Genomic DNA, 27,485 nt, shown 5'->3' on the forward strand with positions numbered 1-27,485 from the left:
AAGGCTATGCGTCTATCCGGGGACCTGCTACTCGCGAGTACATCGCTTTTGGATAGGAGAGGGCTCCAGGTGGACGTGGAAAGGGGCTGACTTCTGATTGACAGCTGTAGTCAGGAGCACGACCGGATACCAGCCGTGTGTCGATTTGTATATAGAACCTATGCACCATAAAGTCTCCATGGAGCTGCCGCGAGACATAGGGTGTCGCGATACTCCAGTCTCTCAATGCAGTCTCCGCCCGGCTTCCATCCAGCGCGGCGACAGACAGCGCAGTGAGGTTAGCGATGTTCGATATAATTCATCACCATGAACTGATAAAAGAGTTCACCCCCCCGGTGCCGATTTGGGGGCTACATCTCTTGGTGCTCATGCTGGGACTCGAACTCGCTAAGCCTGTCGTCGAGTAGGCTGGTTGGCGTAAGTGATTGTTGAACCATTAACCATTCCACCATCCACGCCACAGTTTGACCTGACCCCCGACCTAGAGGGCGCCTGCTGTGCTGGTGACAGAATTGGGATTGAGGGGGGTTATATACCTTAGGGTTGGGTTCTCTTGTGGCAGGTGTGGAAGGTACAGATGGGCGGCACCTGTATGGTTTGTAGGTACGTCGTTGCCATGGGTGATCACGTGTCGCCTGCCGTGTTGAGACCTGGCACGACGGAAAGGAAGGTGCAGTGATCCACAATAGAATTCAGGTAGGCGGGGCTCACCCTACCTTATTGAATAATGTGCTTTATTAATGCCGCGGCTGACTGTATCAAATATCCGAGTCAGTCAAATTCGAATACCCTCAATGGCCAAGCAGCATGTTCTCATCTCATGGCAGCTCGAGTTACCGGTAAGCATCGCGAGGGGCTCTAGGACGTTAACTATGCCTAAACATCTAGATCATCCTTCCCTTGAGCGCAATTCATCTTTAAAATGCCCTCTATACCAACGTCTTTCTCATTTATCGAGGAATATACCCTTTGGAATACGTCGTGAGTGGAGAGGGAGGTGAAGATGGGAATGTATATAACTTGATAGGCTGTCTTCTCTAACTCCACTCATTTTCCTCTTTTCTCTAGGTGAAGAAGGCACCGTTCAGGGGCCAGTGGCTTAACCAGGACTGCGGAACCAGACGCACAAAGAGACGACGGCGTACATCCGGAACCTCCCCCAGCTCTCGCGGATACCCAAGTCCTTGGGTCCTTGGTAAGGGAGGAAGAAGTCTACAGAGGTTTATATAAGAATTAGGACGACGAGAGCGACTTCGTACCCAGTCTAAGCGGCCTCCCTAAATACGGTCGCTCCTTCGGGGCTTAGATGCCGTTCTTCCAAGCAGTATAGAAGTAACCAAGGTAGTGTCTAGAACACCACTCCTTCAAGTCTCGCATTTCACGTCGGTCCCTTCATCGTCTAGCTCCAGTCATCCTACACGTCTTCTGAAGTCTTCAAGAATGCTTCATGTATTTGACATCATCTCGATATATATACTAAGTGGTTATGTTAATAAACGTAAAAAGAAGCACTCATCGAGGTCTACATTCTCCTTCATATACTAGCACAACTGAGAAGAAAAGGCATGACAAGAAAAATATAAGTATGAGCGAAAAGGAAAAGGCCGTCTCTGCATTTCTCTATCTGTATCCTGCCGTAAATGCTACTTCTCTCAGAGCTGCTTTCTTCCTCCCGTCATGAATGTCGTAAGTGTACAATGCAAATAGGTATTATGATCCTCTGGCCAAGTTGCTGTTGAATGTGCTGTGTGCCATGCCAAAGAAAGAGAAGCCAAAAAACAACAACAAAAAAACATGAACAAAAAGAGAAAGAAAACTGTAAAACCCTCCAAAAGAATTTGTGGGATAATCGAAGAGAAGTATGCAATGCTGATGCCAAATGCCCAAATGCCGACATGGGGAAAATGCTGCCACCCACCACCACCACTGACACAAAATCATGTCCATTTAAAACCACTTCCAAGTGCAACCCTCCGCCAACTTACTCAGCACGCCGACCGCGTCAACGTAGAGTCGGCTACGATTGCCAAGGCAATCCACCTCGAGCCATCTTCTCACGAGGGCCACGACGATCGTGGCCTCCTTCTTCAAGGGCGTCTCCATGGCGCTCTTAACTCCCATGTTCGCAATAGTGCGAATCAACTGAAGCGCGTCGTCATCGTTGTCGAAACCGCCGCGACTTGCTTCGCCGCCGTTGATGCGGTGCCCGTTGGCCCAACAAATGAGGGCGCAGACGTACATGCCCCAGTAGTCCGAGATGTCGTCCTTCCACATCCGAGGTCGGCCATCCTCTTGTACATCCATGTCATCTTCGTCGTCCGAGTCTACTTCCAAGTTGCCGTGCTCGGTGAAGGCGCGAAGAGCCCGGCAGGCAAAGACCAAGGCGACAGCGGCGCTGCCCGAGTCGGTCCACGCCCTGAGCCGCCTCTTGTGCTCGTCGAACTGCTTGGACTCGAGGACCTTATGACTGAAGATCCAACTGTCGCCTGACACGGCTAGTAGATCGTGAAGAGGGGTGTGGTGAAGAGCCAGGTAGGTGTTGGCCACGGGACAGTCCGAAAATATGTTGGCCATGCGGAAAGCCTGCGGCTCTAGTATCTCTGTTGAAGAAGAAATGTGTGCGGCTTCTCCACGAGGAGGGAGCAAGAGTACCTCGAAGGCCAGAATCACTGCGCGGTCGAAAGGGACGTGTGCGTCGACTGTTGTTCTCGACAAGGTGTCTGGGTTGATTAGAGACAGGAGTGTCTGGTCACTCAGAGAGACTCTCTTGGACGAGACCATCGCCGCCCATGCATCGGCGCTGGGTGCATCCCAGATGTCCTGAGTCGGGCCGGTGAGAGGAATATTGGGTGGCATGCCATCGGGCGTGATATCAAAGTTGCGGGCTCTTGGCTGGTCCAGGTAAACCGAGCTGTGAACATCCAGGACGAAGCACGCTGAGAGCAGGCGACGGCGGGCCTCCGCATCAAGCCAAGTATGCCACCTGACGGTGTTGGTTCCGGTCCGAGGTACGGCGCCAAATATGACTGCCTTGTCTGCATTGTCGTATACCTGGGATGGAGGTTTAGAACTTGTTGCTGAGACGAGAGGTCCAAAAGACTGAAAGAAAAATTGACACAGTAAAGAGACTAAAGCTAGAAGAAACGAAGTAGAGCAAACATGTCAGAGTGAAATGCGGAAGAGAACTCACCCTTGAATAAACGGATTCAAATTCTCTCGATGGCCTGATGGCTGCTCTTCGGCCGCGGAACCGCGCGAAGTACTCACATAGCAGAATCGCTTGCATGACGGACACGTCCCACTGGAGGAACTGTTTCTCCCGCAAAGTCAGTAAACAAACCTTGTCATGGAGTGTGATATTGTCAACTTACGCGTCTGGATTGTTGCCAGGCATATTCATGCAGCTGATCCCCCCTGATGCGATCCTCCTTACCACTCATGTATTGAGTCGCCACTGCAGCCATGGCACAACGAAGCACTTCAAGCTGCTCCGCCGCGGCCTCGAAAGTCCTTCGGTGTACGATAGGGAAATGAGGGTGAAACTTTTCCCAGTAGACATCGAGGTAGGCGGGAATGGCTCTACAGACAGGCATAGGCAAGGAGCCCTGCATCAGGGCCGGGGCCGCCAGGAGGCCCGACGCCATCTCCTTTTGACGGCCCGAGCAGGCAAATGAGTTTATCACCCGGTCCGATGGTAGTGCCGTCGACGGGATGACTAGAGTATCACAACTTTGAGCCGATGCCGACGTCACCGGCGGGGTTAGGCTACGAACAGTATTGGGGAACCGTGGCTGTTGTTGAGGGTCACGGAATGTCTGCTCGTCAGAGTAGCTAGGTATGGAAGTGCCGAGCATCGGGTACACCTGTGGAGTGCTGAGCCGGGGGGAGGTCGAGTATTGGTATAGCATAGGGCCGGTGGCTCCAATGTTCTCGTAGCCGACTGGGCAAGGCGAGAGGAGGTTACTCTGCCAGTCTGGCCCTGCTGTCGGCCAGATTGCGCGTCGCGAATTATCGGAAGGCGTTGAATAAGTGCTGTCAGAAGCTGAAGATGGCCAGCCTATGGGATCCTGAGCGTGCGAAAGCTCGGGCGTTTGCAGTTCTAGCCCCGAAGTCTGGAGATACAACGGAGGATAGTCGGGAGTTGTACGAGGCTGGTAGTCGATGGAGGAAAACGAGGGCGAGGTGTTGAACCCGCTATTTGAAGGCTGTAGGATGGGTTGTTGTGAGGGTTGGCCAGTTAAAGAATAGCCACCACCATACCCAGGACCACCAGACGAAGGGCGATAGCTTTCATTTCCCAAGTGAGGAGACATAGATTTGCTGACGTCTGACGCATTCATGGACTGGTATGTGCCAGGATGCGACATACTCGATGTCATCGGGATGCCGTGGATCGGTGTCGTTGCGCTCGTAGGGTATCCGAGCAGGGGAGGTTGTAATCCTATGTTGCGGACTCCTGCATCCAAAGAGGCGGCCGAGGTTCGGCGACTTTGACTCCCTCCTCTACTCCTCGATGCTTTATCGCCCTCAAGCTCACTTACCGCAAGTCAGTTGAATATTGCCAGAAGTCAAAGGTGAGGATACCAAACTAACTGTCGTTGCTGATGACGCTCAAGTAGGTCTTTGCGGTGGAACGCCCTATCGCAACCCGGAATTGAGCACCCATATTGGGGAGTCTCGTGGCTCAGCTGGTGTCGTCTAGTATCAAATTCCGTCAGTCGAACTGCCGCAAAGGAAAGTTACCGTCTTAAGCCTGCCTACCTTAGGTGCTCAGCGCGTGTGAACGTCTAACTCATGTCAGCGGATTCCTCTAGCGAATTTCGCAAGTCATAGAGGCGTACCTTTGGAGGACGACAGAGGTCGCATGTATGGACCTTCATACCCTTCTTTGCCCTACTGACACGACCGGTGATGGGAGTCAACTTGACGGGAACCTCTCCTCCAGGTGGCACGCTGCCATAAGGTCTCATGGGCTGGCCAGAGGGATCAAGGCCGCCGCTGGAGGGCCCTGCGTGGCCGTATCCGTAGTGTGGTTGCTCCATGGAATCGGTGCTGACGTTGCTTCTTCGACGGGTGTTGACTGGTCGAACAGATGAGGATGACGAGCCTGTGGTGTTCGACTTGGAGGTGCGGGAGGATGAGCTTCGCTTCGTGCCTTGTGGTGTGCTTGAACGGTCTGCTTGATCCTCACCAGTTGCATAGCCTGTGTTGTAAACTGCGCTTGGTGCCAAGTAGGGTTGATGATGTCTGCCTGATGGAGCCGGGACCTGGTCGTTCTTAATAGTGTGGGATTCGAGTTGGTCCTCGTCCACGTTCATGATATCTTGGAGGCTGGCCATGGTTCAAGAATCCCAAAAGGGAAGTGTAGAAGATCGAGACGCAGAGTGGTTGCACCCAGGGAGGAAAATGCAGAGGAAGCAACGCAGCCAAAGTTAGTAAGGCACAGCCCGGCTGAATGCTTTCCTCGGAATAGACTGAAGTTGAGTGAGTGTAGTTGGAAGCAACCCCCAAACATGAAGACGCAGTGTGAGTTGGGGGACAGTCAGGGTCCAAGAAAGGGGGGTGTCGGTGTAGAATGAAGGACTAAACTGGGGTGGATGGAGGACAGTGAGATAAGGTAAGGTACGGTAAGGTAAGGCAAGGCAAGGCAAGGCAAAGACCTAGGTGCGGTAGGGGGGCGGTTCTTGGACTGTCAGCTTGTCCAACAACAGGCTGGGGGTTGAGGTGAGATGCAGAAGAGCAGTTGGTTCTAAGCGGAGTCGATATGCAATGGAACTGAACGAAGAGAAGAGACAAAGATACTGGTGCTGTTGCCGCTGCCGCTTGTTGGAGACATTGCTATATTGAGAGGAGGCAGATGCAAGGTGCGAGCAAGTGGCAGTAAAAGAGAGGAGGATGACAGCTCTTCAAGGAGGCTGTTCTTCTTAGAGGTCTCGCTTCCCCTGTCAGCTGTGTCTATGTACATGGGTATTCAAGGGTGTTGGACACGGAGGGACATGGAGGTTGCTCGAAAAATGCAAGGCACTCCTTCGAAGGGTATCGGCCGAGCTGGGGTTCGGTCACCCACCACTGTCTTTGGCCTCGGGTTGATTGGTAGAGTGACCAGATGCCTGTCATACGACTCAGCCCTCTCAGGCTGGCAGACGGGACCCCATCCCACGGTCCCACGCAGCGTCTCTCCCCAAGTTTGGTATGAAATTGCCGCGATGTCACGGAATGAGCGCGTCTGGGATCTCTGCCACATCCCAAAGAAAAGCCGCGGCCATGTATAGTAGCCGCGGTTGATGACGATGTGGACGGTCATGTTTCCATTTTGACTCTGTCTCTCCGTCTCGTCTCGTTTGTGTGTGTCTCTCCTCTTGTCTAAGATCTGAACCAGATCGACCGAGTCGCATGTCGGCGAGACCCCAAGAACCCACAGTTCTGGCAGACGTCTTGTCTTCATTTCCCCTGGAGTTAAGACAGATATCCCGTCTCGTCACTGAGTACTGACTGACTTATTGACCCTGCCGATGGTGGAAATGCCTGTACTGCATAACAAGGCCGCCATTTCAACGGGAGACAGTGCGGAGGTCTCAATGAGGAATAGCAACATGCGGTAATGGCGTCACTGTGTAGATACGAGAGAAAGAGCGGCGCCAGATGGAGCGCGGTCATTCCGTTTCCCACAGTAGCGGCCGCTAGCGTCCGTGGTGGAAAAGTAGTGGCTGTGAGTGCGTGTTTTCTGGGGGAAATGCTGTACAGACAGTGAGAATTCTGCGAGAAAAAAAAAATTGTCAGACGAAATGAGGCGCAGTCTCCCGACCGTAAAGTAAACCGTTGTCATTGCTGTACTTGCATGAGTCGGCTGCCCTGTCAACAACCCCTGCTAGGCTGGCTTGCCCTTTTTGGATTTTGACTTTGCAGGGCATCCATCCCAAGATCCAGTCCAGCAAACAGCGGGAGATGTAACGGAGGGCAGCGAAGGCAGCAGCCAACTGGCGTGCGAGTTATACAATCCGTGTGGGAGAGATGGAGCCCGTGAACCCTCTGACTGGCTGTGTGTCTCGCGTCTGACTGCGTGTCAAGGTCGCTTTTGCTCACCGTGACGGCAGAGAATACACACAAGTCTTGTGGCCCGTCGACTCTATCCGCAGAATGGCTATAAGCAGATCCTGCACAGACAGGTACTGTACTTGTGACCGAGTGCTTGCAGTCTATTTCGAACTCTGGCGCATAGCTCATGCAGATAGACCTAGGGAACCATTTGACAAGCCATCTTCGCAACCGACTCTGGCGTAAAGGAAACTGTACAGTATGGTTCCAGTCTGGCCGAGGACCGAGGACCCCAAGTAAAGTAGATTGAAGGAGTTGAGCAGCGTTGTGCCATGATTCAAGGGCTCCCGAGGTTGAAAATTTTCCGCTTCCTTGCTGAATCGTCAAAGACTCCGGGTTGCGGGTACGGAGGAAAAGGCCGATCATATTGAAGCAATAATCGGAAGGTTCGCCGATGGTCATGGGGTAATGAATAACAGCATCGGTCGCCCAAGGTGAGGGCGGCGAGCGACCGAGCAGTTGGCTGCTGTCAATCTTCGACGCGGATACCAAGAGAACGCCATGCAGCAGCCGGCCCGCTGAGAAACATGGGAGAGGTAGGTAGGGCGGTGGACAGGGATAGCCCCGAATCGGCGGGGACGGCAGGGGCTTAGGCGCAGCCCAGCGCCTCATTGGCGTGCCGAGGGACGAATTGCCAGTCATTGAGGACCTATTTTGGTGTCATTGAGCTTCCGTGCTTCCAAATGTGTCGTTTACTACAATAACTTCGAAACGAAAGCGATGGCTACATTGAGCGCAGATTCCAAGTTAGCAGGTAATCTATGGGGTGCGGCAGAGATAGGAAGGTATGAAATTCTCGATACCACAATAAGACAATTTGGATTAAGCGTTGGTGACGACGAGGCACGCTAACAGGGTGCTACGTACGTTGACCAAGTTGTTGCTGCACAGCATCTCGGGTGTGCTATCGAGGGAGAAAAACTAGTGTAGATACTGTGTATCCGCAGTGTATCCGTACGAAGATCGTTTTTGGCGAGTGTCGGCATGGGCGGTGGAGTTGTCCCAATGGGGGTCACACCGACGGCCTGGGCCGGCTGCAGGGACGGACGGGACCCGGTTACGGGCTGGGGCCAGCGGTCCCAGTCATTGTCAAGGGATGAACAAACGGGCAGCGCGAGATGCGACGTCGGGGCAGAAATTCTTCAGTGTTTCAGTTGCTGTCCATCCGTGGCTAGTGCCGCCGTCGATATGAAAGCCCGCAAGTGTTGGGGTCCGAACCGGCTTCATGGCAGCAAACGCATCGGATCGTAACGGAGGGCGGCCCTGTAGAGACCCACAGGTCTCGGGCAGATCAGCTTTCGGGGGAAAAGATCAGGATTCAGGGGCAGATGGACAGATGTGATCCGTCTGTTTTTCTGTGTTGGGGGCCGGACCGACCGATGATGAGCAATATACTGGCGAAACCTTAAGTCTCGGAGCTGGCTCCCGGTGAGGGGTCTTGCGGGCATCTTGCGCGGATGGGGTCCGTTTCAGCATTCGATATCCCGGGCGCATGATTGGGACTATCGTCGAGCTTGGAATTCGGGGGAGGTACGGGTAGCTGAAGCTGCATGAGATATCTCGGAGCTGAGCTATGAGGTGATGGAGCGATGGTTCGATGAGGGGTGGGTAAGGGAGGGTGGGAGGGATACCTTCGCTTCTGCTAGGTACGATTGACAACGCCACGAAAGATAGGAGAAAGGATGGCCATGCTTGGGCAGCAAAAATCAAGCTATCCGTTGAATAAGGTAGCTAGCTAGAAGAGCTCTGCGAAGAAGCTTCGAAGTGGCGGTCGCAAGTTTCCAAGCTTTAGTTGGTCGTCAAACGGTCGCGAGTTGGACGGTGGAGAGAGAATACTTTGCTAAGTCACGTCGTGGACGGGAAGAGGAAGGATCGACCGGACCGTTGTGACTCTGGCCCATTGTTCCTACCTTACCTTACCTTCCGGTCCTTACGCACCTTACCGCCGTTACTTTAGCTAAACCGCAGATTTTCCGGGCAGCATCACCGGGGGGGGGGGGGCTCGGACTTGACTCCTCGAGGCAGCTTTTACCTCAAGGTACTTTGGGTTGCTCTTGCCAACATCTCCTTTCCCAAGGTAACTGGATTAAGGTAGGCACATAGGGTAGGTACGGAGTAGATGCCCCTGCCAACATCGCGCTAGGGTTCCGCACGTAAACTCGCACGGAAGGCATTTACCAGGTAATGGTACCAGTTAATGGAAGGTGTCAACGCTGCTCTCGATCCCGGGAAGGCGCATTGCGGCCGACAATCTGTCGGTTGGAACTGGGGCCCACGAACGTCGTTGGGTCTTTGGGTCTTTGGGATGATGTTGATGCCTTGCCATTGCCCGTTCCCCATTGCCATCGCCCGCCCGTCCACCACGCCCACATCGCATCCACTGCACATCAACGCCGGAGTTCTTCATCCAACGCTTTCTGTGCCGCTCTGCGCCTGGATTCCTACTACGACCCTTTCACTTGCACGCCGTTGCATTTTCTTCATGGCGCATAATCCGTTGAGGCCGTCTATACTTCCCTTTCGAGGGAGTCAGTGGTCGGTGCTTATCACCTCTGTGCCGCACCCAGCCAAGATGTAATTCAACACGGTGGAGAGAATCCCGCGGGAAGTTGCCGGTTCATCCTAAGTGGCGGTATAAGTCTAAGTCATGACATTGCAGCACACTGCCCTACTTTTGGTCTTGGCCATTTGGCGGTACCCGTACCTTACCTACCCGTACACTTACACTTTTACAGATATGTGGTAACGAATTGCTTGGGATGGATCACCTCAGCGACAGTGAAAATTGAGTTGATCCCCACCGAAAGTGCCTGCCAGGCTCATTACCTAAGATGCTCATCGTCTTGCGGCTTGCCAGAGTTTCCGTTGTTCAAGGTGGCCGGCAATATGATGGCAGGGGAAGGGGAAAAGAGGAACAAGGGTCGGCGCTTAACCCAATGGTATTTTTAGCAGCCGACTTCCGTCTCCCGGCTTGATCCCGTTGGCTGACTGTCACACCGACGACATTTGAACAGGGGTCTACCACACCAACTTCGTCCCAAAAAGAAACCAAGCTGTCAACGGCCGCGGCGACCCCATTTGTTCAAGCCTCGTTTGACCTAGACATCGAGCATGAACGCGGAAACGAACCGGATTGACCTCTGCCATGCACGTCTAATAATCCATACTTGAAATTCGCATCATCATCACCACCATGTGCCAGCCCATCCACGGAATCCAGTTTTCGATCTGCATCACCGATGCAAATTTTTGCATCTTGGTATTGTTGACAGCTGCTTAGCGATGTTGGACATGGGGACCCGTGGGAACGCCAGGGCCAACGGCTCCCCGGTGCGCTCGCGAAGAGGGGGGAGTAGGGCAAAAGATCCCTCACGTCTCGTCACATACCATCATATCATCCTGCTACGACGGCATCGTTCTACGGTTGGGAAGTTCTTCTGGGACAAGTGTTGTCATCCATCTGCCACCTGGGTATTCTAAGCTCCGGATGCTACTCCGCGCAACAGGCAACGAGCTAAATGGGCGGCCCGGATCCAAATTGGTACCCTGCCATTGCACGCTGGTCTCGTCTGCAGCCTGATCCAACCAGTTGGTTCTGCCACTGTCATCTGAACTATCGCACCGCTTCCCGACCTAGCTGCGAACCATCTGGCACAGCTCTGCTACGCCCACTAACAGCTTCCCTTCGGTCGCACGACACGCTGCAGTCGGTCATGATATCCATGCCTCCCTCGTACCAAGCCAGCCCTGAGGCGCTCACAACATAGCCCGATCCACGATGCATTGCATCTCTTCCCATCCCATCCCATCACCACGGTTGTTGCATGGCATAGGGCGGCCAAGCAAGCCCCAGGATCGACGATCGCGGACTATTCTCTCCTCACCAGGCACGTCCCCCAATCTTGCTCTGGTGGAAGCAAGACACCCACTCCACGGCTCTTCTCTCGGTTGGATGTCAGCCAACCCGCATCAGCCACGGACAGCCATCGCACCATACCTACCGTCAAGGCTATCGGTGCTGTTATCCTTCACTCACTGCCTTGCTGCAAGTCATCAGACAGCTTCACGTAATCGATGACCGAATGCCGACTTGCCTGCGCATGTCGTTGCCGCCCGAAGCGCCCGTCCGACTCAGTGGCCGACAGAGCCGAAGAAAGAGACTCGCACTGTTATGCGATCGCCAACAGCTTTGTCTATCTCGAGCCCTTTCCTGGCCAAGTTTTACCAACTCTACACGATTCGAACTCTTGACAAAGCAAGAAGATTTCCGATAAAACACTGGGCTAAGGCGATATCGATTGGGCGATGTATCTACACAACCTTGAGCATTCCTCTCTGGAGTGGCACATACTCACGGTCGAGCTGACGAGTATTGCACTGCAGCTCTTCGGCCGTTAGAAGGATTCTGTCGAGCGGCCCGTAGCGAGGGATTCCTCGTGTTCCTGCGGACTAAGGCGTGTTTGCCATGCTCAGCACATGGTTTTGACCAATCCTTTTGATAACTTTCCACCAATGGCGCTTGTTACCTGCGGTCCGTAGCTTTGCTATCCGATGAGTGAGCTACGACCGAACCTCTTGCTCTTCGCCGGTACCTCTTCTTTCATCCGAGATCAAAGACAGATTTCGAGATGCACTCCACCAGATTCTTGGGGCAGTGCCTCGGTAGGAAGGCCGCAAAGGAGCCAAGCCGCTCCTCCTGCGTGGGGTAACACGCGACGCGGCTCTGGATACCCGCACTCCCTCTATAAACTGGATCACTGCTTAGCCTTCCCGTCACGCATATCCCATCACATCGCCAGACTCAGCCCCCATTACCCACCATGGGCGGCTAGAGTCACCAACCCTAGGACAGCACCTTCCTACTGGGACCTATCATCTATCACCCAACTACCGGCCTCCAAGTTGTTCACGCCCTCAGATCCAAACTCGTCCACAACGAGCCACGCGCCTGGCGCCAAAATTAGCGCAGCCGACATGCTCCATCTTGAAGAAATGTCTTTCCCTTCGCGGAGACAACAACAACACTCAGCGTCCTAAGCTGCTGCCTTGTCGCTGGAGGTAACAATATGCGCCATGCCCCGTATTCGAGCGCCGGCTGAGTGTACCTGCTTGACAGATGCGGACCCCATGATGCCATACACATCCGAAGGATCAGTTGTCGAAGCAGCTCTCAAGATCCGTAGCAGAGGCTCTTTGTTCGCGGATCCGAGCTGCAGCAATGCAGGTACCATGCTCAAGTCGGAGTGCGGCGAAACTCGGCCAGGCCACGAACCGGTATGTGGGATGCAAGGAACGAGTGCCCTTGTGCCTATGCGAATCTATACCGTGCCATAAGGTCGAAACAGGACCCCCAACGGGGAGCTGAACGCAACCGCAACGTTGAAACCTCGTGTTCGAAAATAAGGGATGCTCTCGACCTCGAGAATGCACGAGCCTATTGCCTCTTTCGTCTACGGCCGCAAGGCCTTGGCCTGTTCCCATCATTGGGTCTATGAGGGTGTTGAATTGGAGGGGAACAACGCCAAGCTTGACAGAGCAACGGTTGGTCCCATGGCGGGGGAGCGGCAAGGAGCGTTGCCGAACCATCCCAGCGGGCGGTGATCAGCGAGGATGGCGTTCACCATTCGATCTCTACCGCCTCCAACATGATCCTTGGCAAGAGATACAGTTGGAACGGGCGACCCGGCTTCCGGCCGAGACGATCCCATCCTCTCTGGCTCTGATAGGCTCACCCGCCAGACTCAAGTGCGAGTCCAAAGACGGTTGGAACCTTTGATCTGCCACCAGAAAGTGAAGGCGATGGAACACCGTGCTAACCCACATTCTTCAACTATCGCCACATCACGGGCCGGGTGTTTGACCCAGCCCTTACCTGGATAATGATATCCCGAGGGTGCTCCAACAAAGGAAGGTAAGTCTCCAGTGAAGTATACCCTTGACTTTCCCACAGCATGCGAGTGTGAAACATGCGACGAACCGTGTCATTAGAAGAGGGTCACATCCTGTCAGCCAACGCCACGGACGTTGGTACGGACGTTGGCGAGCGGTGACCATTCAGCCTCACAATGCGCCCAGCGGCCTGGACGGGCCCATCCGCTAAAGATGACGGGTTGACGGGTTTTTCAACGCCTCCCGTTAGTCTACTTGAAACAAAGACCTCGATCACATGAGTATGGGCCAACTGATCAGCCCGGAGGAGCTCTGGCGGTATGGATGCTACTCTACGCCAACTGTGTTTACCTTGTGGCGAGACGGTTAAGGACGACGTTTCTGCATACCACGCTCACCCCTCCATCCTTTGAAAGGAATCCATGATCCGGCAGCTCCCCGGTGGTGTCAAGGCAGACGCATGTCGGATGTGGCGAACCCCTCTGAGCCGGGTGTGCTGTGGTAAGGCAGAAGCGTAACGGCATCATCACCTCATGCTCGTCATATCATGTTCACCACTTGATGTGACGGAGATGTCGTCAAAAGTTCGCGCCAGCGCGCGCAAGTGGCTAAACCTTGGGGGCCGGTAGAGAGTGTAAACCATGATGGTAAGGCACGGAGCAGAGGTCGGTCACCGCCCCGCGAAGCGGGGCGACTCTTTGTGTGTGGGAGTGAGGAGGAGGTGACCACTCCTTTGCAGATATGCGGGAGAGAAAAGGGGTAGGAGCGGGAAGGAGCTCAACGGCTAGCTCTGTGAGCCAGGTCTATCCTGGCATCAGAAGCTCTGGTCCACAAGTTGGGATGAGTGTGAACCCCGATTTTCCTTCCACCTTGCGAGTACGACATGCGTGTTTCCCTTCTGGCTTGAGAGCAACCGAGACTTTGTGGTCCCTTGGGGTCTGAAGCACCTTGGTTAGCTATGCAGAGCATTGGTAGCATCTCATCAACGCACCTGTCCATGTAGCTGTAAATTGAGATGGGCCTTTCATCATATTAATGATGTGCACTGTAAGGCTTCTCGCTCACTTGACCAAGATAGATTAGCTAAGCACGTAGACTGTCAATGATTTCGACAATTTGAATTCTTCTTTTCGTGGAGGATAAGATAGCTATGTAAAAGTAGCAGTAGCAGATCTCTATGCAATAAAATAACCAAAAGGGAGAGGGCATTCGCAACAGAGTTACCCTCTCGAGGTAACGTAACAAGACACTCTCAAAAACGCCATTCTCTTCTTTCTTTTGACGACGAAGAGTGCCCAACAATAATAAGTACAACAGCAGTTAGTCAAAACGTGTGTGTGTGTGTGTGTGTGTGTGTGTGTGTGTGTGTGTGTGTGTGTGTGTGTGTGTGTTCCAGCATCATTCTCTTTCGTTTTTGTGTAAACCATCCAGGTCCATTCCTTTCCCTCCCCAATGTCTCACCCGGTGCAATAGTAATTAGGTTTGAAGGAGGATGATGGGCGGTGAATTATGAGGCGCTCGCTGTGGCGGCGGTAGATTGTTGAGGAACGACGCGGCCGCGGGGGCTCTTGCCGTCGCTCTCTGACTCGTCGTCGCTGTTGCGACGGCTGGGGCTATCTTGGTCGCTTCTCTTGCTCTTGGTCATCTGCATAGCACATGAGTTAGTGGAAATGTTCAAAATGAAGTAGGTGGCATGGAAAATTTCCAGTGTAGAAAAGATGGGGAAGACACTTACCCATGAGCGAACGCCACCGACGAGACCCAATGCGTAACCCGTGATAAAGTCATTGGACTGCGTCGCGGCGGGCGTGCCACCAGGCGTGGTCGGTATCTCGACGCTGAGGCGGGACTTGCTCGCGTTGGCGTTTGCGGCGGCCAGGAGGTCGCCGTTCTGGATGTAGGCAGTGCGAGCGGAGGGTGCGGGGGACTGCGGCCGGGAGGCGGGCCAGAACTGGCGCAGCTCACGGGAGAGCTCCTGGCCGGTGGTAGACCAGTTTGTGCGGATGTTATCGCGCAGCTCCTGCACGTGGCGCTTGAGGTCGAGCTCGTTCTTCTTGATCCAGCTGACGTTGAGCTCCTGGCGCGACGTGCCGCGCTTGAACTGACGAGCAATATACTTTTCGTAATCGCGGACGATCCTGGCAGAGGCCATTGTTAGTCATTGTTTAAAGCAGTAATCTCCATGCAGCAACGTAGAGACGAAGGCAGGAGAAAACAATGCGAGAAAGTTGAACGTACTTGGTAATGATACCCGTCGTGCTGACACCTTCTGTGCGCTGGGTAACAAGGAACTTTCCAGCCTCCTTGATGGGCCTGTAAATGTCATCGCCCTCGTCAGCGCCGTAGGGCAGGTCGTCGTGGGCGACGTAGTCGATCTTGTGCTGGTCGAGGAAGTCGGGTGTGACGATCCACGGGCAACTCTCAATGACCTCGTCCACCCACTTGCAATGCCGGACAGTCTCTGCGCGCTCGGCGCCGGAGAGAACCGTCAGGCCCTTGCGCTTGTGCGTCTCGGCGTCACCGGTGACGCCAACGATGAGGTAGGTGTCGGGGAAGGCCTTCTTTGCCTGCTCAAGCTGGCGCATGTGACTGCAAGAGGGGCAAGAGAGTCAGTACAATGAAGTTCCTTGCCCGAGCGGAAAGGACGAAGACGCATTGGGAAGCGAGCTCTTTTGTCTTCCGGGGGAAGGGGATCCATTCAGACTTACCCGAGATGGAAGAGGTCAAAGACTCCGTCGGCGTAAACCCTGACGGCCCGGCCAGCAGGAGGATCGTTTGTTCTGAAGCCCACGGGGTGCGTGAGTTTTCCAGTTGGCGGGGGCGGCATGGCCTCATCCTTCTCGTCCTCCTTTATCGAGACCTGCTTGCGGCTGTTCTTGCGGCCGACGCGCTCAGCAATGTCGACGCTGGCCTCGGTGGTGTCACTAGGTTCGCCGGGGTCGAGGGAGTGATCCTGCGCGGCGGCGGCGGTCTGCTGGTTGTTGGAGCTCGTCTCGTGAGAACGCTCCGAGTTGGCACGTTGCCTCTTAGGAGGGTGACCGGCGGAGGTGGAGTCGGACTTGCGGTGACCGGCGATGCGACCGGATTCGGGAGCGGTGCTGTCGCCCTCCTCGCCCGAGGCATCTCGCGACGAAGCCTGGAGAGCGGCGTCGACTGTGTCGGCGACGTCGGGCATGTTGGTGGGGTTCGTCGCGTTGGTGCGTTTCCGCTTGCCTGCTGCCGAGGAGCCTGAGGGAGAAGACATGGTGTCTTTATTTGTGTGTAGTGTGCGAGAGGGGGGCGGGTTGCGAGGTAGGAAGGTGGTTGTGCTGGTGGTGGTGAGGTACTATGTGTTGTCAAGCAGCAAGCGTCTCTGTCGAATTCCCGCGTGAACTTGCTAGTTGCGACTTAGGTAAGGAAGGGGGCTTGTATGGGTCGAGTGAGGTGTTCCCTGTAGATCGGCGTACTATGTCGTAGGGTATAGGAAAGTTGGATTTGCAGGTAAGTAGGTAGTTCGGCTCGGGGGAAGTTGGAGCTGGGTTTCTGGATTTCCCAAAGGTGTGGGTGTCGTGCCTTGGTTTAGAAATGTTAGGAGGGGTGGGTAAGGCAATGATGATGATGATGATGATTATGATGCCGCGGGCAAAAGGTGGAAAGACGAGGACAGGACAGGACAGAGAGACAGATGGACGGACAGACAGACGGGACAGGGTAAGGGGGGAAGTAGACACGGCTCCTGTTTGGTGCAAACTGCCAACGAAGCAGAGCTGCAGGATACCCGAAGCTGGATGGGGAGGGCAATGGGACGAGGGACGGAAGGCGTTAAGTTAGTAGTCGGTGTGTACACTTACGCGGTTACGGCAAGGCCAGTCCAGTCCAGTAGGAGGAGGTGCTCGGGTGATTGAGAGATTGCAAAGTCGAGAGGAGGCAGATGCGCATATGATGATACCCGACGGAACCAGACCTGCAGCTAGTGGGGGGAGGAGCGTCTTGTCCGGTAGGCGGGACGCGGGCCACGGGATTGAAACTTTTTTTAAGGTTGGCCCTGGCTGGATATTGATGGATCGAGAGTGTCAACTGGGAAGCTAAGCTGTTGCGGTGTAAAAGTGGTCGAACAGGCAGGACTTCAAGCTTCGTCAAGCGCGGGTAGATGGTTTGGTGTCACGCAAGAGCTTCTTCTTTTTTGACTTGTGATTTTGAGCTTAGGTCCTTTGGTTTTCTGGATGGCGCCCTTCCTTCGTACCTATTAACTTAGAGCACAGTCGCGTGTCACGAGTTGGGAAAATGCCACGATGTTCATCGAGATTTGACCATACAAAAGAAAAAACAACAAAAAAAACACGGTTAATACAGTCTATCCGCGAGCATGCCACAGCGCTCCAGCACCAGAAAAGCACTCAGAAATACCTTAGCATGCTAGTTCTCCCTCCCCGACTATTTCCAACGCTCTCAAGGAATTCCGGGGCACGCATTTGTTCCCTGTCCGAGTCCATTGTTCGTTAAAGGAGCATGGGGCATGCCGCACAGTAGCAGGGGGTTGAAGGAGATGGAGAGTAACAAGACCCCGATGGGAAATTTGCGGCTTGTGCTGTGGCTTCCAAGCTTGTGCAGCTGTGCTTCTCCCTCATCTCCCTGTACAGCTGGCCTTGCTGGCCAAGGGGGCGGGTTCTGTCGTAATGGCCAGCGTTGTGCAAGGAAGTGGCGTCATCGTGCCGTGTGGCTTAAACCGAGCAATGCACTGCACAATTACGTCGAGGGAGGAGCCAGACCTTCCATGGCCCAGAGGATGGAAGGAAAGGTCGTGGCTTGGCCAAGGCCGACCAATGACTGGATACCAAATGGACGAAAAAAATACCTTTGCGGGTCAATTCTGCCCGGCAGGGATGACGAGATTTCTGTTGGGGAGGATGTGGGTTTCTTTCATATGGAGGAAGGGGGGCACACCGCACGCCGCACGGAGAAGGAGCTCTCTGCTCTAGCCCCTGGGGCTGGAAAGAGTACCTAGGTACGGAGTATTACGTACTGTTTCTGAAGCCAATGCTGCCAGTTGTCATTCGCACACCTGCCAAAGAACCAAAAAGGACTTGACAAGTCGACACGTGGTGGTTCGGTTGAACCCCGGATCGATTCGAGTAAGTAGGTTTTGGCACCCTCTGTGAGAAGGCCTATCCTGACGGGGGCATCATTGCCGTAGCTAGGTATCGAAATTTTGCTACTTACAGCACCGAGGTGGGCAACTATGCGGACAAGGTCTATCTGTCAAATTGAACAGCAAATCATTAATGCGTCTTCATGCCCGATCCACCCGGCTGGGATGCAACCGGTGCATGAATCGATTATTGATTCGCAATCTTGGATCATCCGATTTAGTGCGACTCTATCCAGTGATTCCGGCCCGTGAAGTGACTTCGATCGGGTCGGGATGCTGGGCGGCCTTGTAAGGTGTGGACGGAGACATACAGCCTGTCGAGCTGCCGGCGACCGGAATGAGTGGATTCCCGGATGATCGCCGGTGTGGGGCATCGCATTCGGGTCAATGTCCGGCAACACGCCGTGCCTCGCCAAGGCATTTCAGAATGCGCATACCTCTCACAGAAAGACTAGATAGATCATGCTTATGGCAGGCATTTCAATTCTAGGTATGCGCTTCGTAGGCACATGGCCGCAGCAAGTCATCTATGTAGCACTGGACTTGTTACTGTGTCGGAAAGTTCAATACGCCCAGGCTCATCTCGAGATGCATTTTCAATGGTCTTTTTTACAAATGCTAGAACGGTTCCGGTCTTTCTTGTTCCGAATTTCTCGGTGTCAGATTAAAGAGAAACACCTGTCATCATGAATCGTTCGTGCTCGCCCGCCATTGCCTCATCCTGCTCCATGCCGCTGCCCATCAAGGTCCTCATTGCGAGATGGAGCCATCAGAGACACCCCGGACAGGGATCACAGCTACCATCTCTGCCTATCATTGGTCTCACAACTCTTTGTAGCTGGCCATCAAGGTCGATATAGCTGTAAGTGAAATCCCCTTGTGACTAGGTGATAGACGGAGGCAGGTTCGAGGTAAGAGGTGATGAGATGGACAACAAAACCGTCTGACTCCCGCGAGGGGCACGTCTCTTCAACTACCTCCCTCAGTCTATACTTCTCACTGGCTTCTCATTCTATCTCATCATGACAGAAGCCTTCATCCACGACGTCCTCATCATCGGCGCCGGCCCCTGCGGCCTGGCCGTAGCCTCCCGCTTATGTGAACACTCCCCTTCAGCCCTCTTCACAGACGAAGAGCACCAGCGGTATCACTGGATCCGCAAGTACGGCCGTCGCATGCCTCTAAAGAACAGGCGTAACGGCAACATCATCGAGAAGAGAACACCGGAACGGAGCCAGCGATACTCGACACTAGTCCTAGATGCCACGGGTGACGAGTGGATGAACCGCTGGAACCGCCTCTTCAAGACGTTTGACATCACTCACCTGCGCAGTCCCATGTTCTTCCACGTCGATCCGAGCGATCGTGACGCCTTACTTGCCAGAGCTCACGAGCGAAATCAGGAGAACGAACTTCAAGAGCTGCGGGCGTGCGTCGGAAAGGAGATCAGCAAGCATCTTCGCAAGGCGAGACTCAAGTCACGGAACCCAAAGTAAGCAGCGAACACCTCGTCCCTCATGTACTTCAATCCTATACGACCAAGGTTAATTTAACCTTCTTTACAGACAACACGCCGTCGTCGAAGTCGACGAACGAGACCGCAAAGATTACTTCACGCCCCCCACGAACCTCTTCGCCAACCACTGCGAATGCATTGTCGACCGATACGGTCTCCGCGAAGGCCTTATCCAAAACGAAAAGGTGCAAGATATCCAGTATAGTCCCATCAAACGAGTCTCACCGGATGCAAACCTCTTTGCCGTCCAGACAAACAAGGGAACACACTATGCGAGAACAGTCGTCCTGGCCGTCGGCCCAGCCAATACACCCACGATCCCTCCCGTCCTGGGCATCAACAGCGAGCCGGGTTGCCCGGCACCACCCCAGGTCTGCCACAGCATGCAGATTCAAAAGTTCCCCGACCCGGTTGTCCAGGCCAAGATTTCCGCAAAGAAGACGACAAACGTCCTCGTCGTAGGCGGCGGGCTTACATCAGCGCAGTTATCTGACCTAGCCATCCGGCGTGGCGTGACGAAAGTCTGGCACCTCATGCGCGGCCCTTGCAAAGTGAAGCCCTTCGATATTGACCTCGCATGGATGGGCAAGTTCCGCAACGTGGAGCAGGCGTACTTCTGGTCCGCTGATTCAGACGAGGAGCGGCTACAGCAGATCCAGAGTGCCAGAGGCGGGGGCAGCATCACGCCGCCGTACCAGAAGCGGCTGAAGCAGCATACCGCCCGAGGAAGCCTGCGTCTCTTAACGAACACGAGGCTTTCTGAGGCGCACTTTGACGAGGAGAAAAAGGTGTGGAACGTGAAGACAGAGCCGTCGGCTGCTGAAGGGGACTTGCCGGGTATGGATTTCATATACTTCGCGACGGGCGTGCAGACGGACTATGCCAGCTTGCCTTACTTGCAGACAATGTTAAACGAGCATCCTATCCACGGCCATGGGGGCTTGCCGTGCATAGACGATGACTTGAAGTGGTCAAAGGATGTGCCGCTCTTCTTGTCAGGACGACTTGCCGCGCTACGTCTGGGACCCGGGGCTGCTAATCTTGCGGGTGCCCGAGCCGGCGCAGAGAGGATCGCATGGGCTATCGAGGACGTGCTTCCGGATCGGACTGGTGATGTCCCAGGGGAGTCTGTTATGAGTGATGAGAAGATGAGGTTTGTGACGGGCAGGGGAAATAGGTTTGATAGCCTAGTGACTGCGGGCGATGGTGATTGGTAGTTGATCTTGATGAAATCGAACAAGACAAGAATCAAACCAAACCTCCAGAGAGCACTTCGGGGCCATGATCATTACTTTGGCCTCTCATTTTATCTCATGACATCAGGCTTAAGTCTGCAGTCTCTCGGTTTTTGGCTCTTGACTCGGTAGTAGCTAGCTTTTTAAGTACGAGCCAGATGCTGTACGGTCGGGAGACAGCTGTAGAAGAGTCTAGACGAGCCAGTCTGGTATCCTACTCTATTAGTGCTTTTGGCCCTCACACTGAGAAGCCACGGTTCAGCGGCTGTTTTTTCTTTGGGAAACGATCTCTACATCTTAATGCTCAGGCTGTGACATGAGCGTACAATAATTCTGAAAACGCACCAAACAGTGCTATAATATCTGCTCACCGATAAGCAGACGACGAAATGATCCGCCGGCTTCTGGAGGTATCTTCGTAATTGCTGTCGCTGTGGTGTGGGGAGCCAGTCAGGCTCGGCCATATACTGTAATGACACAATCAACTTTGTCGTCTTGCGTCAGCGCGTAGGAATGGTGTGCGTAGGCGCGATAGCCGGCTCGTCGGATTGAGCATCCCAGCCACCCAAAGTCAATGTGATGATGGCGGAGAAATCAATGCCATTATCACCTTTGGCAACTAAAGGCTCAAACCGGGTCGCCAAAGTCAGTGTAGCAAACCCCATCTCTAAGAGAGACTTGCAATGGCTATCCTTCCGTTGACGTTCTTTCTGATGGTCGATGGCAATGCAGGGCATTCCGTCTTACTTAACTCACTTTCTTGTCAACATCACACGTCTTACTATCTCAATAAACCTCATGGCATATCACATGAAGAATACATAAGCATGTTGTTTTTTGCGGCGTGAGGGTAATATCTAGTGTCCATCCTTTCTAGCTCTAGAGATAGTGGAAGCGAATTTGGATGTCTCTTTACTCTTTCGCTATTAGACTCCACAGGTGCCTCGTGTCTTGTTCGATACATGTAGAAACCTATTAAGGTTTCGTTAAGAATACTTGATGCTATGAGGTGGAATCTTAGGAAACAGCCGAAGGTCTAGCAGTATAAAGAACCCTTGGCGAGTACGGACAAACTACTAGTAGAAATAATCCCGCTTCACGTACTGAGTCACGGTGGGAAGTGACCTTATCACTATTTCTATTTTAGGCGCGGAAATGACGTCAATCAAAAAGACTTGTGTCCGAACTCGTCACTTTGTCGGGACAGCGACGTTGAGGGAAGTGGTCCGCTCCAGCTATCCGTCGACACTATCGCCGGCCCGAAATGCGGCGCGAAGTCCCGGACTTCTCGGGCCCGGGCACATACGACATCACCCCAATATTCGTCATCTCCCAGGCCAAGCCATGCTACCGTATCTTTGATTCTTGTGCCTGATGGTGTGTTCGTAATCAAAGAATCTTCAGCTCTGCCAGTCTTAGTCTCCGTAGTCATGCCGTGTAAACCTGACATCCCGCCGGTTCCGCCCTCTCGCCTTCATTGATCACGTCACTTCTCCCCACTTGTATTAAATTTGACCCGAAGTGTGCTTAGTGAGATTCAACCTTTCGACCTTCATCTACACCACCATCTGCCGAGGTCCCGATATACCGAAGCGAAATAAAGGTACCCGCGTGGCTGTGATATAGTCTAGAACTCAATCACGTTACTCATCTATTTTCAACGTGTTCCTGCCTTGGCAAGAGTAGCCATCTATCCGTTCCAGTGATCACTTTGTTGCAAGTAGGAAGAAAGCTCTCGGAAATAGACTTATGCCATGTTTGGATGAAATAAGATATCCGGTATATCTGACTTTCTTCCAAGGCCACCACAGTCCGAGGATCTAGGTACCATCAGGCATAGCACCAGATAGACAGCAGCCACTCCCCACCTCGTGTTTACAATTAGACACATATCACCCTATCGCCGCCATATATCACCGAGGAAAATAGCCCGAAAGCCGCGGCTTTTCCTACCGCTTCATCTCTCTGGAACACTCCAAAGGAGAGGGGTTTCGCCAAGAGATCCAACATGAGCCCATGCGTCCGCTTACCTCATCCCGAAAGCGAAAACAGAAACGACCGACGTTCGGTTCATCCGGAGATACCGACCTTGGATCTTTGTTCTTCCCCGGTCTCATCCAGGACGAAGAGGAGGAGTGGAGAGAGAGAGAGAGAGGGAGAGAGGGAGGGGAGGCCGCGTCTTCTATGCTATAACCCGGGTTTGCGCGTACTCCCCTCGCTGAACCCATCGGGCCGGTATGTGGCAAGGGATGGCCGTATTGCAACGGGCACACCCTAGGATGCTCAATATACTTTCTTGGACTTCACCTTGCCCTGACCTGAGTCGAGTTCCTGGTTTCTCTGGATCTGTCCCCTCTCTTCCCACTCCCGCCCAGAGCCGCGCGCGCGGCCGCTGCGGCCCCCAACTCAATACCAAAGGTTGCTCCCACCGGCGAAAAGTTCACACCTAGGGCTCGTGTACCAGTTCTAGTCTCCAGGAGTACCATCGGGGACCGCTCTCCGTATTTCGGGGCCTCTCTGTGGACAGAACGGCGGCCATCCTCGACGTGCTTTCCTTACGGGCTACACCTTGTTCTGCCATGTGAAAGAGGAGGTTCCGTCGGGGTTGGCCCTACCTACCCAAGCGTGGAGGTGGAGTTCTAGACCTGGAGGTCGGGCAGAAGTGCGAGGTGAACGAGGTGAACGAGGAGTACGCCGAGAAGATGGAGGGGTCGAGAGAGTCATGGCAGCATGCACTGTGAATCCGGGGCAAACTCGAGTCCCCTCTTCCCTTTGCTCCAAATGTGAGGCTCGCGAACCTGTCATTTTTGTCATTTTCCGCCTTTCCGCCTTTGCGACGAACGCCTCGTCAACTGATCAGTCAACTTGAGGGAAAGCCTCATCAATGCTACGTTCTAGATCTCATGCTCATGAATACTGATATTACCCGTCATAAGTACCCGTTAATAGCTGCTGCTCAAATCACGTAGAGTGATTCGTGAATCTTGTGTGGAATAAAGTCTTCATTTTTGCCACTCAGTCTCTGACTGACACATTCGCTAACTCCCCGTCAAACACCAAAACCTAAAATCTTTGGCTCCAAGCTCGTTCAATTTACCCCAAACGCCGTCGCAATAATCTCGCCATCCTCAAGAGTTGAGTATGTGAATGTTTGAGTTTCTCTTTGGAAACAGTGCTTTGAAAATGTTTGGAAAAAAAAAAGAGCGACGATTTTGCGCTCTATATACAGGAAGGATTTTGTTCGTTCCACGAAACTTGCCAGCGCTCTTTTTGCGTAGTGTGTTTTTTGTCCACCGAATAAAAACGATCCTATTTCTCATCTTGCAAGAAGAACCAAATGCTTTGTGGATTGTGTGAACCGTAAAATCCCCCGGCTGGTATAACCTCCCAATCCGTACTGTGTCGTCGTAGTCTTCTCGATATGTACACTCTATGTAGCCAGGTCGTTTGTAAATGCAGAAAAGGGGTGGGTGTAACATGAAGAAACAAACTTTTGCAAGCCAGGGCCAGAAAAACCTTGGGAATTGCAATACGCTTTTCCGCTTGTCATCTCGATGACGGGAAAACTTTCATCGACAGTTCAATGCCTGATAAGAAAAAAAAAACAAATAACAACGCGCGCTTTAATTCCTCTCAATCGGGTTCTCCCACTTGATCGGGTGCAGCAGCATGCTGCGCATGCACAAACGTCCAGAGCTGTCCTTGTGGGACTCCTCGTCTTGGCCTCCGCGTAATGTGCCCTCGCCGGCACGGCCGCCGTTGCCGCCGCGGCCGTCCATCTGGGCGTAGCCAAGCCATCGGCGCCAGAGGAGACCGGCGAATTCTGAGTTGTAGTACCAGCTGGTACCCTTGTGGTTGTGCTCGTTCTTGAGGTCAAAAGGGCTGCCGTGACCTCCGGTAGTGCCGTCGCGACCGCCGTTGAAGGCCTTTTCAATAGTGTTGAAGGGGTACCATGCTCTGTCCAGGAAGACCGGGTGAGGTGCGTAAGCCGCCTTGAAGCCGTGGTGGAGAGCCATGCTGGCGGGGAACATCTCCGAGAACATGCTGTGGTGCAGTCGCCACATCTCTTCATGCATGGCGGCCAAGAGCCGGCGAGATAGTCGTGAGGCTGTGACGATGGAGCATCGGCGTGGTGGCGGAGCAAAGACCATTTCGTAGCCAGTGACATCCTTTGCGAAAACCCAGCCGGATTCGTCGGCGTCGAAGAGGGGATTCAAGGTGATGAGGTCGGCTTCCTCACCGACACCACACTCGTCAGGGTTGCCACCACGGGCACATGAAGCAGGAAGAATGGAGGCGCCAGCCTCTTCACTCTTCAGCGACATACGGCCAGGGAAGATCTGGGGTCCCAGGATAGCGCGGCGACCGGAGGCGTTGAGCTCTCTCTCAACGACACTGGCGAATTCGTTCCATGAACCATGCTCAGCGGGAATGTAGTACTTGGATGACCGCTCCCAGAGAAGAGTGCGGGTCTGTTGCTTGGCCCAAGACCCGAGGCGGTCGAGGAGTTCGTAGTAAGAGCCAATGTAGCGCATATCCATCTCCCAGTTCCAGAAGTGGGCGTATTCCGGATGTTGGAGAGCAAAGACCTGGAGGGGCATCTGGGCGCTGCGGTATACTCCGTGAATGTCTCCGTTCGATGGGTTCTCGATAGCGTCGGCAAAATGGCCCGGGTAGTAAAGCTTCATCTCGGCTTCCGACCAAAGAGTGCAAAGCGAGTGGAATTCGGTGGGAACATTGGCATCAAGGATGCTCTGCACCACTGAGGGATCCGACCAAATAGCAGCCTCATTATCCTTCACATGGAGAAGGAAGTGAACGCTGTACTCGCCACCGGACTTCAGAGAGAGCTCGGAAATCATGGCGCGGAAGTTGACGATGGCGAGCTGTGTCCACTCGAATCCAACATAGGTGCGGACCACGACGGCAATGCGGTCAATCTGCTTCGCCCCAGTCTCGTTGGTTTCGGGCTCGCTGTAAATCGAGTCGTACGTGCTATGCTTGGTACCGTTGTTGAAGCGGGCGCTGTTGCGTTCAACACATCGATCTTGCGCGACGCCCCAATCAACACGGCTGTAATCGATCTTCCCAGTCTTGGTCCACACCACGTCAGCTCCCTCTTGCTCTGTGTCTTGGCCCTGAGAAGTTCCTCCCTCGCGGATGTCGTAGCCGAGTCCGTAGGGGCCATAGCGGCCGAATCGATCGAAGCAAACATCATTGCGAAGGCCGAGCACCGTGTGGGAGCCAATGGCCGGGTCAGGTTGATTTTGGGGAACACCGTCAAAAGCGTAGATATCGGGGACGGCAATCTTGTCTTCCTCATCGACGAAGCATTCCTTGACGGGGTGATAGTCTCTCTGGTACTCAGTGGATGCGTAATCGGGGTGAGCGGCGTAAGGGGTAGGAGTAGGAGGGGTATCATGATAAATCGGCACGGTTGTAACGGGTGCCGGGAAAGAGTTGTTGGGATATTCAGGTGTGTGGTTGGCGATGGGAACGATCGACTTCAGACCGTTGAAATAGCCATTGAGACTTTGCAGTGTTAGTAAGCTTTTCAGAGCTCTTATACGACGACATTGCACTCACTGCTTGAATTTGAGCCATGGCGGCATGTCACTGTCGATGATGAGATCTTCCTCTATCGGCGCCGGCCTTCCTTGCTTCTTGGGATCACCGCCCATTCCACCTATTCTGTAATCATCTCCTAGAATCTTTCCATCTCGGGTGTATAGTGGCGTATTCAGATACGCGAGCGCGATCAGCATGGAAATTGTTACCGTCCATATCACAACCCTGCGATACAGGCAATGGCCTAGTATCGCGCGCACCCGGAGTTTCGGTTGTGGGATCGTAGTGACTGGTGCGGGGAGAAAGAACTCCCCCTTCTCCTGTCCTGGGGTTGACTGAAATAATGAATTTGAGCGGGACGAACGGGTGCTGGACCGGCTACTGCTGATGGATCGTGTCGTGCTGGTGAGTAGAGAGTGTGCTCGCTCCATGATTGCCGCGGAGTGAGTAGTTGGGTATCTGGGTATCACAAAAACATCTGGTGATGGAATCTTGGCCTAGCAAAAAGATCGAATGCAAGAGGGAGCGCGAGGGAGGGGGAACAGCGAAGGTTAATACTATAAAGAAGGGAACACAATTGTGCAAGTGACGTTTTTGCTTCCATGTCCAGACACCGGCTCAGACCTTACTTTTCAAACAAGCCAGCTCCCTGCACAGAGTGTTGGACGTATAGAAGACACAAAAACTCACATATCATGCAACAGAGCGAGCAGATGGGACCGACCAGTCGGCAGCCGGGGGGTGGTTGACCGGGCTGATCTGCGGAGAGAGAGGCAAGCAGTCGGCCTGAGTTGGGATGTCCAGGGTTCGGGGACTGCCGAGCCTCCTTGCCTCTTTGGCTCTGACTTGACTGTCCACCATTCCCACGCCAGACTGTCTCAGCTCCCAACGTCGCGGGGAGCGAGCAAGGATTTGCCTTGAGCCGCCAAGCCGGGGACAAGGGGCCAATGAGCCTCAAGTTGTTGCGGACGAAGTGCTTCTTCCATCCCTTCCCCAGCTTCCAAGCCCATCATCGTATCGTTTGGATTGAATGAGCTTGGCAGGTCCCGTATTC

General features: G+C 53.7%; 6 protein-coding genes across 6 annotated transcripts; 1 reads left to right on the forward strand and 5 right to left on the reverse strand.

Annotated features, from left to right (window-relative positions):
* Positions 1-1,947: 1,947 nt before the first annotated feature.
* BDP55DRAFT_692061 (uncharacterized protein) lies at positions 1,948-5,339 on the reverse strand (the record flags this gene model as incomplete). The annotated part of the gene is made up of 6 exons (XM_060577065.1): positions 1,948-3,051; positions 3,191-3,310; positions 3,372-4,536; positions 4,594-4,698; positions 4,762-4,787; positions 4,842-5,339. 6 exons carry the CDS (start codon positions 5,337-5,339, stop codon positions 1,948-1,950), a joined length of 3,018 nt encoding a protein of 1,005 aa, XP_060432550.1.
* Positions 5,340-6,087: 748 nt separating this feature from the next.
* Positions 6,088-6,756, reverse strand: BDP55DRAFT_32430 (uncharacterized protein). Its single transcript, XM_060566795.1, has 2 exons — positions 6,498-6,756; positions 6,088-6,439 (listed from the first exon to the last, which is right to left on the reverse strand). The coding sequence occupies exons 1-2, from the start codon at positions 6,655-6,657 to the stop codon at positions 6,210-6,212; spliced, it is 390 nt and encodes a 129-aa protein (XP_060432551.1). The 5' UTR covers positions 6,658-6,756; the 3' UTR covers positions 6,088-6,209.
* BDP55DRAFT_32460 (uncharacterized protein) lies at positions 6,651-8,199 on the reverse strand. Its single transcript, XM_060566799.1, has 2 exons — positions 7,963-8,199; positions 6,651-7,744 (listed from the first exon to the last, which is right to left on the reverse strand). The coding sequence occupies exons 1-2, from the start codon at positions 8,079-8,081 to the stop codon at positions 6,856-6,858; spliced, it is 1,008 nt and encodes a 335-aa protein (XP_060432552.1). The 5' UTR covers positions 8,082-8,199; the 3' UTR covers positions 6,651-6,855.
* A 6,292-nt stretch (positions 8,200-14,491) lies between these two features.
* BDP55DRAFT_726222 (cytidylyltransferase) lies at positions 14,492-16,228 on the reverse strand (the record flags this gene model as incomplete). Its single annotated transcript, XM_060579120.1, has 4 exons — positions 14,492-14,629; positions 14,720-15,122; positions 15,223-15,573; positions 15,693-16,228. The coding sequence occupies 4 exons, from the start codon at positions 16,226-16,228 to the stop codon at positions 14,492-14,494; spliced, it is 1,428 nt and encodes a 475-aa protein (XP_060432553.1).
* Positions 16,229-19,134: 2,906 nt separating this feature from the next.
* Positions 19,135-20,845, forward strand: BDP55DRAFT_546995 (FAD binding domain-containing protein; the record flags this gene model as incomplete). Its single annotated transcript, XM_060568708.1, has 2 exons — positions 19,135-19,604; positions 19,678-20,845. The coding sequence occupies 2 exons, from the start codon at positions 19,135-19,137 to the stop codon at positions 20,843-20,845; spliced, it is 1,638 nt and encodes a 545-aa protein (XP_060432554.1).
* A 3,641-nt stretch (positions 20,846-24,486) lies between these two features.
* On the reverse strand, positions 24,487-26,862 carry BDP55DRAFT_547014 (uncharacterized protein; the record flags this gene model as incomplete). Its single annotated transcript, XM_060568711.1, has 2 exons — positions 24,487-26,395; positions 26,450-26,862. The coding sequence occupies 2 exons, from the start codon at positions 26,860-26,862 to the stop codon at positions 24,487-24,489; spliced, it is 2,322 nt and encodes a 773-aa protein (XP_060432555.1).
* Positions 26,863-27,485: the final 623 nt, after the last annotated feature.

The sequence above is a fragment of the Colletotrichum godetiae genome (genome assembly GCF_030913485.1).
Source record: "Colletotrichum godetiae strain CBS 193.32 chromosome Unknown BDP55scaffold_10, whole genome shotgun sequence".
NCBI classification, from domain to species: Eukaryota; Fungi; Ascomycota; class Sordariomycetes; order Glomerellales; family Glomerellaceae; genus Colletotrichum; species Colletotrichum godetiae.